The sequence below is a fragment of the Lutra lutra genome, chromosome 12, assembly GCF_902655055.1.
Source record: "Lutra lutra chromosome 12, mLutLut1.2, whole genome shotgun sequence".
NCBI lineage: Eukaryota > Metazoa > Chordata > Mammalia > Carnivora > Mustelidae > Lutra > Lutra lutra.
The window spans coordinates 76,504,464-76,521,601 of record NC_062289.1 but is presented as its reverse complement, the minus strand read 5'-3'; the positions used below and the strand labels follow the sequence as shown (position 1 = coordinate 76,521,601).

At 51.4% G+C, this 17,138-nt stretch overlaps 1 protein-coding gene and 1 long non-coding RNA gene across 8 annotated transcripts in view; one reads left to right on the top strand and one right to left on the bottom strand.

The window, feature by feature from the left end:
* KIAA1671 (KIAA1671 ortholog) overlaps positions 1 to 16,191 on the top strand; it is a 186,211-nt gene extending 170,020 nt beyond the window's left edge. For all 7 annotated transcript variants that reach the window (XM_047697019.1, XM_047697021.1, XM_047697022.1 and 4 more), the window contains 6 exons: positions 1,568 to 1,823; positions 4,713 to 4,887; positions 5,006 to 5,133; positions 7,253 to 7,386; positions 9,815 to 9,897; positions 10,975 to 16,191. In XM_047697019.1, coding sequence (XP_047552975.1) covers positions 1,568 to 1,823; positions 4,713 to 4,887; positions 5,006 to 5,133; positions 7,253 to 7,386; positions 9,815 to 9,893 — 772 coding nt within the window. In that variant the 3' untranslated portion in view covers positions 9,894 to 9,897; positions 10,975 to 16,191. The remainder of the gene's footprint in view (positions 1 to 1,567; positions 1,824 to 4,712; positions 4,888 to 5,005; positions 5,134 to 7,252; positions 7,387 to 9,814; positions 9,898 to 10,974) is intronic.
* On the bottom strand, positions 914 to 13,232 carry LOC125081991 (uncharacterized). The gene is made up of 2 exons (XR_007121851.1): positions 13,107 to 13,232; positions 914 to 956 (listed from the first exon to the last, which is right to left on the bottom strand). It is a non-coding gene; the product is annotated as an uncharacterized LOC125081991 (long non-coding RNA).
* Positions 16,192 to 17,138: the final 947 nt, after the last annotated feature.

The following is a 17,138-nucleotide window of genomic DNA, read 5'->3' as shown; positions in this document are numbered from 1 at the left end:
GGTACTGCAGCGCCTCCTTCCTGGCCTCCTCTAGCAGCTGCTGAGTCCCCAGCCCTGGCCAGCAGCGCCATCTGCTGCCTCCTTGGTGGTATTTCCCGCAGGTCAGAGAAGTGGGGGGCGTTGCTTTAGTCCCCCACCCCCCACCCCCACATCCTGCTTGTTCTGAGTAGTAAAATCATCCCAGAGTGGACAGAGCATAGACGTGCTCCTGCCATGAAGCACCAAGTTCAGGTTCTGTGCAAGGGTGCTGCCTGGGCGGCTTCCAGGGCAGACCGTCCTCTATTAGGGAGGTGGTGTCTGGTGCCCAGCTGCCCTTCCTCAGGGTTGGCTCTCCTGTGCTCTTGACTTTGGTGTCTTTTTAATGGGGAGCACTTTTTAATTTGATGACTTAATTTATTTATACATATCTGTCTTATGTGGTTCTGGTTATACAAGCTATACTTAAAAACATTTCCATGGGAACATTTCCATGGGCATGGATTCTGGAATGAGTTATGCCCCTGTGGGCAAAGCCATGTCACACTTCTGTGCCTTGGTTTCCTCTTCAGGTTAATATTCAACTTCTTGGGGCTAATCCTACCTGATAGCATTGTGCTTGCCGTAGTAAGATTATAGGGTGAGCCTCACAGAATTGGGGAGAGAATTCAGTGACTCTGGGGGTAGCAGTGCCTGGCACGTAGTAAGTGCTCAGTAAATCTCGACTGCATGCATGCATGCGTGAATGAATGGAACCATGAAGATAGATTCCCCTGCCTCCTGCTCCACCACAAGTGACTGCTGGTGATTTTTTTTTTAACACCTTTTTTTTTTTTTTTTAAAGATTTTGTTTATTTGGCAGAGAGAGAGAGCACACACAAGCAGGGGAAGTGCCAGGCAGAGGGAGAGGGAGAAGCAGGCTCCCCTGCAGAGCAGGAAGCCCGATGTGGGGCTCAATCCCAGGATCCTGAGATCATGACCTGAGCCAAAGGCAGATGCTTAACCAACTGAGCCACCCAGACACCCCTGCTGGTGATTTTTTGAGGACATCAGCGCATTCCAACAGAAATACAAGTCCAGCTGCAAATGGGAGGCATCTGTCATTTAAGATGTCCTAGTAGGCACCTCAAAAGAGTAAAAAAGAAACAGAATTCATCTTAACAATTTAATTTGAATAACAATACCTTAGGGGCTCCAGATCTGAAATATTATCATTTTAGCATGCATCAGTATTTTATACTCGCTCTCTCTTTTTCCCCCAAAGTGTTGGGAATCCAATGTGAGCTCTATACTCTGGGCTTGCACTCGCCACATGGTGAGGGCCCAGTCGCCATGAGTAACCAGTGCCTGCCCTCCTTCCCAGGAGAGGATCTGGAATGGGTCCTCACTGATCCCTCCTATTCCATGCCTGTCCAGGTGTTCTAGAGACATCACGAACGGCTCCAGGATGTGCCCAGAAAGGTTATCCCACGGGGCTGTTCTGTGTCTAAGAAAGCAGAGCCTGAATGTGCTTTCTGCCACCTCCTCTCCTTGAAATTCAGTTGTGTCACCACCTGCACAAAGGATGTCTCCCCTCCTTCCTTTCTCGTAGTCTGGCCCCCGAGTCCCCGTCCCCGGACAGCAGTGCCCTGTCGGCCCGGAGGCAGCTCCCCAGCAGCCGCTTGTCCTCACTGTCCTCCCAAACGGAGGCCACCTCAGCTGGGGACCCGCACAGCTGCTCCAGGGACCAGCGGAGCACCAGTGTGGACCGATCCAGCACCGATTTGGAATCCACCGATGGGATGGAGGGGCTGCCCCCCCTGGACCCCTGCCCCGCGAAGAGGGTGGACGACTTCTCCTTCATTGATGTAAGTTGGTAGCTGGGAGTGTGAGTCAGAAAGAGTCCTTTCTTCTTAAAGGAATGCTCTGACGTCTCCCAGTGAGTGGCCCCTCTCAGGGGTAGAATCTGTGTGCCAGGAGCCCCTGTGGTGGGTGCAGAGGGAACAGTCTTTGAGATGGGACTGATGTCTGCGTGTCACTTGCACCTGCCATGTGTCTGGGGGCACATATCTTCACCTCTCTGAGCCTTGGCTTCCTCATCCACCAATCGCCAGCACAGTGGGCTCCACAACCTCAAACATAATCGCATGTGTTCAAATTAAAACTGATCCTCGCCCCCACCTGTTAGGTAAGCAGGGAGTCTGGCCTCTCATCTCAGGGGTGGGCAGTGGGGTGGGGTTGGGAGACAGTGGGGAGCAGGAGGCTCCCCGAGGTTTGCAGTTCCAGGCGTGCAGAGTCTGGAATTTGGCTCAGACCAAATCTGCGGGGTGTTCTCACCAAGGTGTTGCTTGGAGGAGTGTCTCTGATGCCCACGGATCCAAGTCTCTCTGTAAATGGGTAGTGGCTGCTTGGGGAAGGGAGCCTTCAGGCACAGATAGTCATCATGCCCCAGGATCCCCCGGGGCAGGCCTAGAACTCAGCTCTTCTAGGTCCCAAGCAGAGCCAGCCTCCAGGATGCCAGCTGCCCAGGCCCAATGGCATCCTGCTCTAGACCCTTCGGGACCAGTATGGGTCCCCTTTCCTCCCACAAGAGCGCCACCTGCCGGCAGTTTCCTTTTCAGTCCTTGAAGTCCCATTATTCTCCTTCCCTGACAGTCCCATTATTCTCCTTCTCTGACAGTAAGGCTACACCTTCCCCCCTCTCCGTCCCCCACCCCCTATCATCTAAACAGTGCAAAATCTAAAAGCAGTCCGCTTTCCTGGCAATAAAGTCTCAGGCCCACACTCTTAGAAATGGCTACCCAGATTCCTCCCAGAGAAGGAACACCACCGCTTGGGGAGAAGGGGGCTTCCTCTGGATCCTCAGAGAGGGTTACCCCTTCTAAGTATGGTCAGTGTCTCCTGCTGGCCCCTCTGAAGAAGGGCAGAGATGGAGAAAGACACAAGTTCGGTCTCCCCTGGGCCACCCACTACACGAACATGGACATGGTGTGGGTTGTAAGGATTCAGTTAGAGGATGTGTTCAGATATTCATTCAACAAACATGTACCGAGCTCAAGCTGTGTGCCAAGCTTATGTGCTTGTATGATGTCACCGGGGCCATGGCACAATCCGCTGGACTTACCTTCTAGAACACTAGGCTGTTCTTTCTCAGTGTCCATTATAAATCCCAGCCACCGGTCCCTGAGTGTTGGCCCCTGGACTGCTCACAGGCCAGGAACCCCAGGAGGCAAAGATGCCTGCCCCCTTCTGCAGATGAGAGAAGCAAGGTGGCCATTGGGTGACTCCAATGCAAGTGTCCCCCAGCACAGGTTGGGATGCTTATTTATCACGTACTGAGGTCTACAGGCACTGCCCACTATGATTCGGGGCTCCTGTGGGGCCTTTTGGAGGCTGAGAGGGAAGATGAGTGACCAAGGCCTCCAGGCCCTGCCCCAGCCTGCAGTCGCAGGGATAGCCCTGGGGAAACAGACCCAGCAGCCCCCCAAGCCAGCTCCTCCCTGGGGCAGTTCCCTCCTCCTTTCTCCGAGTCTGAAAACCTGGATCCGTGAAGCAGTCCCCCAGTTTGGGACTTCCGTCTCTCCCCCCATCCCTGCGCCCCCAGCCCCATCAGCTCCCCCCACTGGCCACCATTATGACCACTTTGAGAAGCAGCTACACAAACATCAGCTCCCTCCTCCCGCCTCCAGAGTGGCCTCTGCCACTTACCAGCCCTGGGAAATGATTCACTGAGATTAGTCCATCCTCACTCCTAGAAAAGGCCTTGGCTGATGGGACTTCTCCAAAGTAAACCCAAGAGAGAGAACCCCACATTTTAGGCAAGCACGGGAGCTGGCCTGTAACAGCTCCTGCCTGTGTCAGCCTTGGCCAGACGCTGTCTCCAACCAGGACTTGCCCTGCCCAGGCTCACTGACTTCTCCCCACCACTGTGGGCAGCCAATACTCCTGTGATCCCCTTTTCTACAGAGAGAGGCACCTTGCGGAAGTGAAGGCCATGGCTCGAGCTCACACAGCTAGGATTTGAACCATGTGGGATTCGAACACAGAGCTCTGAGTTCTTTGCTGCCATCCCCCGGGGGTGATCACTGGGCCAGGGGCCACCCTACCTCCTTGCTGCACCCTCCTGGCTCGTCTGCATTCCTCACACATTTTGTTCTGGAAGGTGATCCTCTTGGAAAGCGTCACGGACCATCCACCTGACTCTGCTCAGAGTGTGACGCTTGCAGACAAAGGACTGGCACAAATGCATTGTTCTGCACCCTCCACCTGCCCCCCAAATTATTGTAGGTGGAGGGGGGCTGCACTGAGAATGCCTCGGCTCCTGGGTCCTGTGTGAGTAAGGTTCCTGCAAAGATTTAGTCAGATGATGTATTCAGTTATTCATTCATTCAGCAAGCAAACATTGATTGGGCTCCTGCTGTATACTGAGCACTGCTCTGGCTCCCATGCTCCTGTGAAGTCACCAGGAGGGGAAAGGCATTGTCATTCATGTCCATTTTGTGGCTGGCCCTGTGCCAGTGCCATCAAGGCTCACGTGATTAGCATCACCACAGAGGCATCAGCCTCTGTGGTGTGTTTTGCAGAGAAATCGAGGCGTACAGTGTTGAGGTGACTATAAAAACGTGAGCAGATTCGCCCACATACCCCCCCAGATAGCAGCTTGTGTTCTAGGGAAGCAACACACACCTCCCGTGGGTGGTGCCCTCAGTTAATGGTTCCCATGCTTTTCTCCCTCTTCCTGCCTGCTGCTCCCACAGCAAACCTCAGTCCTTGACTCAAGTGCCCTCAAGACCCGGGTGCAACTCAGCAAGAGAAGCCGCCGCCGGGCTCCCATCTCCCACTCCCTCCGGCGCAGCCGAGTTAGTGAGTCGGAGAGCAAGTCTCCTTTGGAGGAGGAGGCCGACAGTGCGTGGATGTTCAAGGACTCGACAGGTATGCACGCCATGCCCTCCTTTCTCCACGGACGCCACCCTGAACAGCAGGACGGCGCAAGGACTGCATGAGGGTCAGGCGGCTGGCAGTGACCTCGATGCTCTTTTCTTTGCGACAGAAGAGAAATCTCCCAAGAGGGAAGAGTCAGATGAGGAGGAGGAGAAGCCTTCCAGGGCTGAGAGGACCCCCACCAGCCACCCACAGAGGATGCCTGTATTTCCGGGCATGGACCCCGCAGTGCTAAAGGTACCGAGCTTCACACCTAGAGCTACGCTCAACCTCGCAGGGAGGAGAACAGGCCCCAGGTGTCCTTCATCCCCTCTCTCTTCCCCCTCCCTCCCTGCCTTCCCTCCTCTCTTCTCCCCTCCCTCCCTGCCTTCCTTCCTTCCTCCCTCCCTTCCCCTCCTTCCCTCCCATCCCTCCTCTCTTCCCTGCTCTGTCACTCCCTCCCTCCCTTTCTTCCTCCCTCCCTTCCCTTCTCCGTTCCCCCCTCCCTCTCTCCCTTCCTTCCCTCCTCCCTCTCTCCTTTCCTTCCCTCCTCCCTCTCTCCTTTCCTTCCTTCTTTCCCTCCTCCCCTCCTCCCTCTCCATTCTGAAGCAGTTCCACTCACAAGAAGTTGCAGAAATAGTTCAGGGGGTCTGCACACACCCCTCACACAGCTTTCCCCAGTGACAACTCACACTGCCACAACGCCTGCCATTTTTGCAGGAGTAGAAAGTCAGTAAACAGCAGCTGCACACTTGTCCTTGTGGTTGGTTTTACAGGCCTCAAAAATGGGAACAACTGGCGGCCGCTGTACTAGGCCAGCGGTTTCCCGCCTCTCCTCTCCATCGTCGGAACAAAGGATGTGTCACAGGGCAGCCTAACACAGCAGGCAGCAAAGGCGCTGGGCTCCCCGAGGACACTCCACGTAGCTCCCTGGGCTCCCCGAGGACACTCCACGTAGCTCCCGAGGCCCGGCCTTGGGCCCCAGGACACGGCTCAACAACCCCCTGCTGTCCAGACAAGGCTCTTGAGATTCGTGCTATCGTTAGCATGAGCTTCTTGAACCTGGGGCAGCTACACCTGCTCCAGGCACTCCCAGCCATGGGCAACACTCAGCGGTACTAACCATCAGCAGAGACTACCGGGCTCGTTCTGGAAGGAGCCCCAGGGTCAGGGTTGAGGTTGGGCAGACCTGTGAATCCCAGGTCTTGGAAACTGTGTGATTTGGGCCCACTGCTTGACCTTTGGCCTTCAGGCTACTCTTCTGTAAAACACAGAGAGCCAGCCTCTGCTTCGGGCTAATGTGTGTCATATAGGTTAGGCCTGGTTAGAGTCCAAATGGTGGACACTCAGCACACCGAGGGGTCAGGCGGACGATGGTGATGGGGGCCGTCCAGTGTTATGTGGGGACAGTGGCCACCTGCCACCATCACACCCCGGGCCCCTGGGGGAACTCTGTACACACCATACTGCCATCCCATCCCCCACCATGCCTTCCAGAAAAGGGGGGAAATCCACCCTGCCTTTTTACTGTGGGAATGTGATAGTCGAAACTCATTTTAGGGGCACTTGTGTGGCTCAGTTGTTAAGCATCTGCCTTCGGCTCAGGTCATGATCCTGGGGTCCTGGGATCGAGCCCCATGTCAGCTCCCTGCTCTATGGTAAGTCTGCTTCTCCCTCTGCTTGGGTTCCCTCTCTCGCTGTGTCTCTCTCTGTGTCACATAAATAAATAAAATCTTAAAAGAAAAAGATTTTATTTATCTATGTGACACAGAGAGGGAGAGGGGTAAGCAGAAAGAGAACGGGGAAGCAGGCTTCCTGCTGAGCAGAGATCCCGATGCAGGTCTTGATCCTGGGACCCTGAGGTCATGACCTGAGCTGAGGGCAGAGGCCCAACCTACTGAGCCACTCAGGCGCCCCTAAATAAAATCTTTAAAAACAAACAAACAAACAAACAAACACCTCATTTATCCATGTGGACACAGGACCAAGAAGCTTAGCACAGCTGAATGTCAAGTGGAAGATGCGGCTATTACCTCCATGCTGGGGTTCATGGGCAGCTAAAGGAGACAGAACATCCCAACCCGAGAGCATATAAATGGTGGCTTTTCCATCAAAGAGGAGAGGACATGATTGTGCGGGGTTATAGTGGTGGTTCTTTGATTCTAGTGGCCAAGGGTGGCTGGGTAGACTACTTGCCTGGTGTCTGATTTCTCTCAGCCTCCAAGGTCAGGCGGCATCTCCCCCACCCCTGTGTTGCCTGCCTGGGTCCGTTCAGTTGCTGGGGGGCCCTGTTGTTGCCCTACAGTGATGGTGCCTTCAGATGGGAGCCTTCCGCAGACCAGAGGCGGTTACAGACGTGGCTCTCTTCTCTCCCCAGGCTCAACTGCACAAGAGGCCAGAGGCTGACAGCCCCAGCGAGGCCCCAGGCTGGGCCCCCCAGCCCAAGACGCCCAAGGCTCCCTTCACTCTGGGCAGTCGCGTGCTGCCCTCCAGCGTGGAGAAGGACAACAGGTGAGGGGACTTGAGGAGGAGGCCTCCACCCTAAACCCAGGGTGGGGGCTTGTCGGGTCTTAGAGCTGCATTCAAAGGGAGTTGCAGCTGTGTCTTTCCCTCTAGATTTGCTCACATGAACTCCCGGCAGCCTGAGAGCTAAACACACACGCGCAGAGATGGGGAAAGAGGACCAGGAATGAGGCTGGCTGGCCTCGCTCTCCCCGCTCCCTCCACATCCCACGTGGAGATCCAGGGCTGTGTTGTGGGAAGACTACATACCTAGCCCAGCCCTCTCCAGATTGGTGGGGAAACTGAGGAATCCTCCCTCCTCTTACCCTCCAGGGAAGGGCTTGTCTCAGGAGAATCGGGGAGACCCAGGAAGATGGATAGAAGGGCACGGCCAGGCTGAATGACATCTGCTGAATTCAGCTGCCTTGCGTGGAGCCACTGCCCCCATCCCAGGCTGGACCAACACGACACAGAGATGAGCCCTGCACAGCACCTGTCCCCTCCCCACCAGGGGGCTCCCAGACTAGGCACTCTGGCAACCGGGGTTGGACTTTACAGAGCATAGCTCTGAAAAAAAAAACACACATCACACAACCAACTTCATCCCAGTGGTGCAACTGACAAGCTGCTTGGCCTGGGGGAGTCACTCTGCCTCTCTGAGCCTCAACCTCTTTATCTGCAAAATGGGTTTACTCCTCATTCTAACCTTCCAGGGTGGTCATGAGGAAGAAAAGAAGAAGGGTGTGCAGAGACCTTTGCATTGGCGCTGGCTTGCAGACGTGCTCAATAAAGGAGCGTGGGATTCTGGGGTGCCTGGGGCGCTCAGTCAGCTGAGCGTTTGACTCTTGTTTTCGGCTCAGGTCATGATCTCAGGGTCCTCACTGGGCATGGAGCCTGCTTAAAATTCTCTCTCTCCCACTCCCCACCTCTTCCTGGTGCTAAGAAAAAGAAAAGAGAGAGAGTGGGATTCTTTTCACAAGTTAAGACATAAAAGTTAAGAATTATTCACACTAATGTTGTAATGTTTTTTTTTAAGATTTTATTTATTTATTTGACAGACAGAGATCACAAGTAGGCAGAGAGGCAGGCAGAGAGAGAGGAGGAAGCAGACTCCCTGCTGAGCAGAGAGCCCTACATGGGGCTTGATCCCAGAACCCTGAGATCATGACCTGAGCTGAAGGCAGAGGCTTAACCCACTGAGCCACCCAGGCACCCCTAATGTTGTAATGTTTTAAGTGCTGTGATAGAGCAGTGAGTTAGGAAGCTACAGCCCATAGGCCAGATTTCAGCCCACTGTCTGTTTTTGTAAATAAAGCTTTATTGGCACACAGCCACACCCATTCCTCTCCGTATTGTGTCCGGCTGCTCTCCTGTTTGGGCTGCAGAATTGACTAGTTGTAGCAGACACCCCATGACCCACAAAGTCAAATCTACTTCCCATCTGGCTCTTTATCTGACCCCCATGATAGAGGAAGGACTCAAAACCTGAACCTGAGGAAGAAAAGTGCAGAAAAAGGCTTCCAAGAGAAGGAGTTGCCTGGGCTGAGTCATGATAGACAAAAAGAGGGCAGCATGAGGGGGTCCCAGGCTGAAGTCACAGCACATGCAAAGGCCTGGAGGCCTGACATTACAAGGGAGCTATAGGCAGGGCCTATTACCAGAGCATAGAGTGTGCTGTGGGAAGCAAAAGGACAAGAGGTGAAGAGAAACAAGGCCGTAGTGGAGAGAGATTGAGATTGAGATTGATTTTAAGGAACTGGCTTCCCTAATCATGGGTACCAGCAAGTTCAAAATCTGTAAGGCACATAGATAAGCTAGAGACTCAAGGAAGAACCAGTATTGTAGTTTAAGTACCCAAAGTGGTCTGTGATCAGAATTCCCTCTTCTGGAGAGGTCAGTCTTTTTTTGGCAAGATCTTCAACTGATTGGGTGAGGCCTACCCATAATAGGGAGGGTAATCTGCTTTATTCAAAGCCTACTGACTTAAATATTAATTTCATCTTAAAAAATGCCTTCACAGAACCATCTAGAACAATGTTCATCCAAATACTTAGGTACAGTGGCCTAGCCAAGTTGACACATGCAATTAACCATCATAGGCATTTATGTGGGTGGAGAGCTAGAAGGATGGAGGCGTGCTTGGGGTGACAAATGGATGGACGGAGATAATTCATGTGTCAACGCAACTTCACAGCTGCAGATTTTTTCATAGAATGGGCATACCGTGACTTGTTTACCATTCCTTGTTACTAGACACTTTGTTTAATTCCCGTTTCTTGCTCCTCAGTTGTGTTAACACAGGCATCTTTACCACTGCAAGTACCTGGCTCAGCATCACCTGGGCACTGAGGATGTGGGGTCGGGTGCCTCACAGTCCTGCCTGCAAGGAGCCCTCAGTCTGGCTCGCACTTGACTCTCACTGGCTTTGTGGTTTCAGGTCAGAAGAGCCCTCTCCCCAATGGTTAAAGGAGCTAAAATCCAAGAAGAGGCAAAGCCTGTATGAGAACCAAGCTTGAGCAGGTATGAAGTTGGAGGCACAGTGGGGAGCCTGGACCCGGAAGCCAAGGGCCAGAGACTTGAGGAGAGAGAAGGGAAAATGGGTGCGGGTGTTCTGGGTTCCAGTGAAGAGGGTAGGATAACCTAGGCTCTGGGCTCATGCACTTCTCATTGCATCTCAAAACCCTTTTATAAAGTGGAAAGGGGGACATCAGCAATTAGCTTAATCCAAAATGTCTCCCCAATTTTTACATGCATATGCAACCTGTATGATTAAAATTTAACTTGGAAAAAAAAAGAGGACTAAGAAGGTCAAATGATTAGATGTGCCCTGGTGTGGGTCCCAAATGACTTCATATCTTAGAGGAACATTAGGTTCCCCATCTGTGAAATGGGGTAACAGCCCCCATGTCATCGAGGGGCCCCTGGGGCTCACTGAAGAGGCGCTGACATGCTGGTGGTCAGTCCTAGGTGTGGGAACATATGGCTCACAATCCCTAGAAGTTGGCTCTGATGTGAGTAGCCCAGGAGCCCCTCCAGCCCCTTACCTGTAAATCTCAGATCCAGAAAACACGGACAACGAAGCATTTTCATGACTTACTTAGTAGCAAAGCCTGACCTACGTGGTTGTCTGTGCTTTACGCTGTGGGTATAATCCAGGGGCATTTCATAATATATATGTATGCCTATGTGCATGTGTGTATGTGTCTACAATAAACCCTACCCCACCAAATTCTAAATTCCCAGGTAATCTGTGCTCAAGGGTTTTGGATAAGGAATGGGATCCTGTGTTGGTTTTTGTGTTTAGTGCTATATATGTCATATCTCTGTGAACCTTCCAGCCATCCATTTGAGGAAACAGGCTGTGGAACCCTAACCTGACCTTACACTTTCCATGGGTTCTACTGCATTTGGCCACCTGTCCCCTTCCTCACCCGACTCCAAAAAAAAAAAAAAAGTCATCTTTCCTGGCCTGTGACCTGTGGGGTTGGGGGCTGACCATCTAGAAAAATACCAGACAAGGTTTAAAGGCTTGATGGCAGAGACACTGAGGGTCCCATGTTCCCCTTGCTGACACCAGGACTGCCCCCTCCTCTCCAGACAGGGGACACTGCCACGTCTAATGAACAGAAGCCTTAACTGTCAGAACCCGAAGATGAGGCCATGCTGATGCTGTTCCTGCCTAGACCCTTCCAGCCGGGTGGAGAACACGGCCTGGTGACTCCCGCCCACTGCAGAGGCTCTCCCCAGATCAGGATGCAAAGACCCACCCTCCTCCAGCACCTGCACGTCTCCCCAGACAACACTTGAGGCTGAGAACAAAGCCAGGCTGCCCAGAATTGTCCATGCTGGTGGTTTTGTGTTTTACGTAAACAATGTCCATTTCCGCTCTCTGTCTCCACCCGGAGACATCACTCCAGGAACATCAATCTGAGTTGGACCATCTCCCCAGGCTCCAGAAAACACCTGTATTGTGAAAGTATCCCTTGTCCCAACACTAGGGGAGGTCCCTTTCAAAAGCCTATTTCTGAGGAAGAAGAAACTCAAGTTTCCTGCTGTAATTGTGGCCCAAGGCAGCATCACTGGGTTGGGCTGTGTTTGGTTTTTTGGTGAGTTCCATCTCCCTCCCTCTCCAAGAATCAGCAGCTCCAGTGTTTTAAACATACCCATCCTCATTTCAGGTGTGTTTATCCTTACAATGGGGCTGTGTGCAGAGATGATTTGTTCATTATACATCACTTTGGTTTGCTTTAGAAGGCGTTAAAGCAATAATTCAGCCAATTTTCTTTGAAATTTGATATGTATATATGTTTTTTACGTTCAAGAGCAGAAGGAAAGGTGTATGAATAATTTGCTTGAAGTATCCGATCATCTCAGGTTATCTTACCCCTATCCGTGCTTTAAAAAAAAATTCCAGCTGTCACCTCTGTGTATATATTTTCCTGGTTTCTTTTCATTTGAGCTCTGGTTTCTGTGGAGTGACATTTGTCGCTTGGCCTCAAGGGTTCCTCAGTGGCGGCAGCCTGGATGGCAGTGCCTTTCCCTCTCAAACAGCAGACCCGCCCTGAGAATCTTCTTCTCCAGTCTTTTCTGAACAGCACCCAAGATACTGGCGTAGAAGATTCATTCCAAATTGGAACAAATGCATGAATGGGGGGAGGGTTCTTCTGTTTCTTCTCACCTCTTCCTTCTACCACTCCCCCGCCCCACCCCTTGCAAACTCCACCTGACAGAGTGCTTCCTTTAGGTCCAAATGTAGGAAGGGAGGGTCTTGCTGAAATCCTTCTCTGGACAGAAGTGCTGGATGCTAGGTGACAGAGTATAGGGTTTGCCTTGCCTCTTTTTTTTCTTCCTTTCTCTAAGCTCATTCCCAGGAATCTCTAAGACCTCTGGGGGTCATAGGCACTCTCTACATGGTCTTTATTTTTGGAAATCCTCAACACCAGCCTCCTCCACCTTTGAAACCCAAGGCTCCAGCAAACATCCCAGATAGGCTTGACTGGCCACCTGCCATGCCTGGAGTTGCCATAAACCGTGTGCCAATCCTGCTGGGGAGATGCTCGTTGGTGAGAAAGACACCTGGGACAGTTCACAGGGCCCCCTGTGACTGCTGAGGGGCCCCAGCACTGAGTTTCCTAAGGCTAGATATGGAGGGGATGGGCCTTACCCATTGATTTCCCAAGACATGCAAGTCTTTCTTGAGAATCCATTATTTGCAAATGGTGTCAAAACATACTTTCCTTCTCCCTGGCCATGTCTCCAGGAGTTTCCATTTGTCTCCCCATCTCTTCTTTCTCATCATCCTTTACCATCTCTTCCTTCACTTGGGGTGAAGGATGGAGAGCAACCTGTTTCTCCAGGTTCAGCACCACGGACAGGGACTGAAGCTCCTCCCCGCCCCAGGTCCTGTTGGGTGACCTTGGGCTACCAATGGGCAGTTGTTGGACCCTGTCACCCACCAAGCCTTTTGCATCTGGAGCCTCATGTCTAGAGATTTGGCCCTGCTTGATAATAGTTTGTGTTCTTTTCATTCCCTGAGTTAGTGGTCAGTCAGTTTTCTGTGGTCATTAGGTGGAGATTTGGTTCCTCCAGGAACTGCTGCTTTGGGTGAATTTTCTTTTCTTTCTTTTCCTTCCTTCCTTTCTTTCTTTCTTTCTTTTAGATCCGGTTAATGTTCTGTTTTGTGGGGTTTGTGGTTTTGTTTTGTTTTGTTTTTAAGTTCGACACAAGACCTGAGCTTAGATCAAGAGTCAGATGCTTAACCAACTGAGCCATCCAGGAGCCCCTAGATCTGGTTAATGTTTTGAAACAATGTTGATACAATGGCTTTCCAGGTCAGTAGGTCCCCTTTAAGGTCACTCCTCATGTTCTGACCAATGCTTCCTGGCTGCTGTCTGTCTTTCCTTCAGGTGGGAAGGGCCCCTTGGTACCATCTTAGACAATAGGAACTGACCTGCTCTATTCAATGAGACTATAGATACAACGCAAAACTCTCCGATTCTTAATTACTTATGTTTTAGCCCAAGTATACACAACAGGAAAGAAAAACACGAGACTTAACCTGGAGACTTAAACATGAGATTAACCTGGAGATCTTTTGCCTAACCTCCCACACCTTAATTGGAAACAGAAATCCATTTAATTCCTTGGTGATTAAAATATACAAAGTCTACCCCCCTCCCATGAAACTGATGAGAGCAGCCTCACCTCTCCACTGCACAGCGGACCCTCACAGTGGGTCAGGAGCCACCCTGTCCATGAAGACTCCCCTTGACCCTGGACCCCGCTATGCTCAGTCCAGTGAAGTTAGAAGTGACTGATGCTTGGAACTTTTTCAGATAGCCGGGCAAGTGCGTTGTTGGTTTTCCCTTCTTCGTAAGCTGAATGAGCTCTCTGGCGTTAGGCGAGAGGTTGTTTGCTAGTTTCTTGAGTTGTCCTGGAGCCGCCTTTGGAAATCTATTTTTAAATTAACTTAATATGCCTTAATCGTTTGTATGCATTCAAGTCACCTGCCCTCATCCAGTCAACTTTCTGGGGGCCTTTGGCTCTCCTTAAATGAGAGTCTTTCATAGAACACAAATCCCTATATATGTACAATCTCTACACACACACACACACACCCTTTGTACATTAGCATTTTGATGGCTGGTGTTTTGATAAGTCCGTATCTAGATACCATTCCTCATGGCCCTTGCCTGATGAAACAGAGGCCTTTGGCCTATGAAATCCCACAGTGGGGCCTCAAAAATTAGTATTGTGGAGAATTCCTTGGTGCCCCCAGAGAAATTCTGGTGAAACCGAAGCCTCATGTCGTTTCATGTTGGGGGTTTTGAGTGACACAGACCTGACAGCCTCAGGTTATCCAGGATTTGAGAAGAGGACAATCAGGTGGGAGCTCTTCCAGGGATACAGGCCAACTCTTTTCAGACAAAGGTGTTTGCCTTTGTGCATCCAGGGAAACGAGGCCAACTCTAGGTATTGCTAAGGAGAGAATATCAAAATAGGCTCCAGTCTGAGGTCCCAGAGCTTAGAGGCTGTGCAAGGGAGTGGAGGAAACCATTGGCATGCTTCCCCCGGCAGAAGGGAGCTCAGCTGCTTGTCCTCAGCCCTAGCGGCTGCCTTGTCCCCTTAACACTTGTACATTTAAATTTCCACTATGATGCCCCCAGATTGCTCCAGAAGCTAGGCATGATCACAAAGCTGAAAATCCACAGGTGTGTGGTCAGATCACCTCCAAAACTACGTGCTTTTTTAAAGGTGACTTGGGCCTGCGTGGAAGACAGTGTCCCACGGAGAGGACTGGAGCCTGCCTCTCCCTCACCAGTGTCTGCTTTGTGCCCTCAATCCCCGTGACTCCCCTCCCCTGACACCCCCCCCCCCCCGGTCCCATCACTCAGTACAGGAAGCCAGATTACTTAGCCTTCGTGTAAACTAGCATTTCAGGGTGAACCTGAGGGGGAGATGTAGAGGCAGGAGAAAAGTTCCATCCAACAGAAGACACCCTCGCCCCTAAGTTACACCGTGACAGATAACTGCAGTCACGGGGAAGCCTGCCACACCCTCAATTGTGCCTTTCTTCCTCCACCACGTGTTAAAACGTGGAAGCAAAACTCCCATGGCCTTGTGAGTCCACGGGGTAAGAGGGACAATGTTGACGTGGAGGGAGCCACTCCACATCTGGAAGGGGGCCCACCCTCGGCGACAGCCACCTGGGGAGCCATGGATCCGGGTTCTGCTGAGGAGCTGCTATGAGTCAACCCTGTTGGGATTTGGGGGAACTGAGGTTCTGAAAATTCAGAGCCACGTGGAAAGCCACGGTCTTCACCAGCCTCTCCCCTGTGGCTCCCACCCCTCTAGAATTTGCTTTCTCTGGTTTGGACTGGGTCCTTCAGGGAGGGGTGCAGAAATCTTGTGTTCTGGAAAATCAGCCTGAGGTTCCTAGCAAATTAACCTTTTAAAATCAATCAGCTTATCCCCCTCCCCCACCCCCAAATTTCCTTAAAGAGTCACCCTCTAACCTGCTACCTGATAATCTTCCTCCATGAATCAGATTGGCTTTTTTTTTTTTGGACAATCTCTAATAGTGTCACACCTGCAAAAACAAACAAACAAACAAAAAAACCCAAACAAACAAAACCATGCCATTGTCTAAAGAACAATTTGAGCTTTTTGCCGGTCTCATTCCACATAGCCTTATAGATCTGTAAACTGGGGGCTCACAAAGTAATATATTGTGTTATGGAAGATATTTTGTACTGTGTTGTTTCCTGAATCATACCAATATTCTAGAAGTGATGCACTTCCCAGATGACTCTGATCCTCAAGACACTTTGTAAGAAGGGGCGGGAGTGAAAATACATATAAATACACTATATTTTCCGAGCCTTTCTTCTGAGTCCCTTCCTGAGTCATGGCAGGAAAGAAACTGGAGTCCCGTGTACAGGAAAGTTACACCTGCTGCCTGCTGGCGTTCTTGCAATTGCCTTACGAATTCACAAGCTCTAAGGGGTTCTGAACAGGTGGACGACAGGCACTTTCTCCAATCCCAGAAAGAATCTCTACTCGCGTGACTGAGAATTCATCTAGAAAAACCTATATTTTTAACGTTGAAACAAACGGGGCTTCCTGGACCTCACAGAGTATTGGGTATCTACAAGTGCTTTTATATTTTGTAACTGTAAAGAGGTTTCCTACGCACAGAAGAACAGTTGGGGACCTGGCCAACTGCCGTCACACAGAATGACCTCTGCATGTACAAAGATGTTGCATTCAGACCATGAAAATAACAAATAAAGCTTTGATGCAAGTTGCACTGAAGAACTCGGTGTGTCAGTGTGTGGATGAATGGGCTCTCCCATGCATGCACGCCCGTCCCCAGCTGAATCGGTCTGTTGTCTGCTGAGCTGGGGGCCACGTGGCAGGAAGGGGGGAGCTGGGGTCCTGGGTGAGAGGGACCCATGGAGACAAAGCAGAATTTCCATTCAACATGGGCTTGAATCCTCACTATGCCTCCTCCCGGCTGTGAGATATCGCCGAGCATCGGAGCTCCCATATGGGGGATGGTTTTAGTGACCTTAGTGAGCAAGAGTTGAAGGCAGTGGTTCTCAACTGGGTGGATTGTGCGCACCGCCCCCCATCCCCGCCATGACACCTGGCAAAGGCAATGACGGGAAACATTTCTGCTTATTGCAAAGAGGGAAGGGTGATGCTGCTGGCATCTAAGGGTAGAGACTGGGGATTCTGCTCAATATCCCCACAGTGAACAGGTTGGCTCCCCCACTACCAAGAGTTAACAGGCCCCAGACGGCAATAGTGCCAATACTGAAAACTCAAGCCCAAGGAAAGGAAACGTGGTGTGTGAAGGTGCTGGGTACGCAGTAGGTCCTTGGGATCCTAAAGAATCTGATGGGAGGAAGTCGCACCAGCTCTTTTTTCCCTCTTAGATCGCTAGCAGATGGTGGCTGCATCCCAAGGTTGGGGTAGAATCCACCTCTGCGTTCTGTGGTCACCAGCAGGAGGTAGTCCCTGGGTTTGAACTATCAATAGTGGGCAGGATCCTCAGTGAGTGGAAGCAAGAAAGTAGCAGCCTGAGCTGAGTGCTTGGTTCCATGATCTCTCTGTGGTTGTCCATTTACGGGTGCTGCTGACCTCCAGCATCTCACCCGAAGTCACACAGGTCCACCTGCTTCCAGAGGGCAGCTACCACCCACAGTGTCCCACCACCATCTCCAGGGGCGTGGGGTAACCGAGTTGTAGGCCGACTG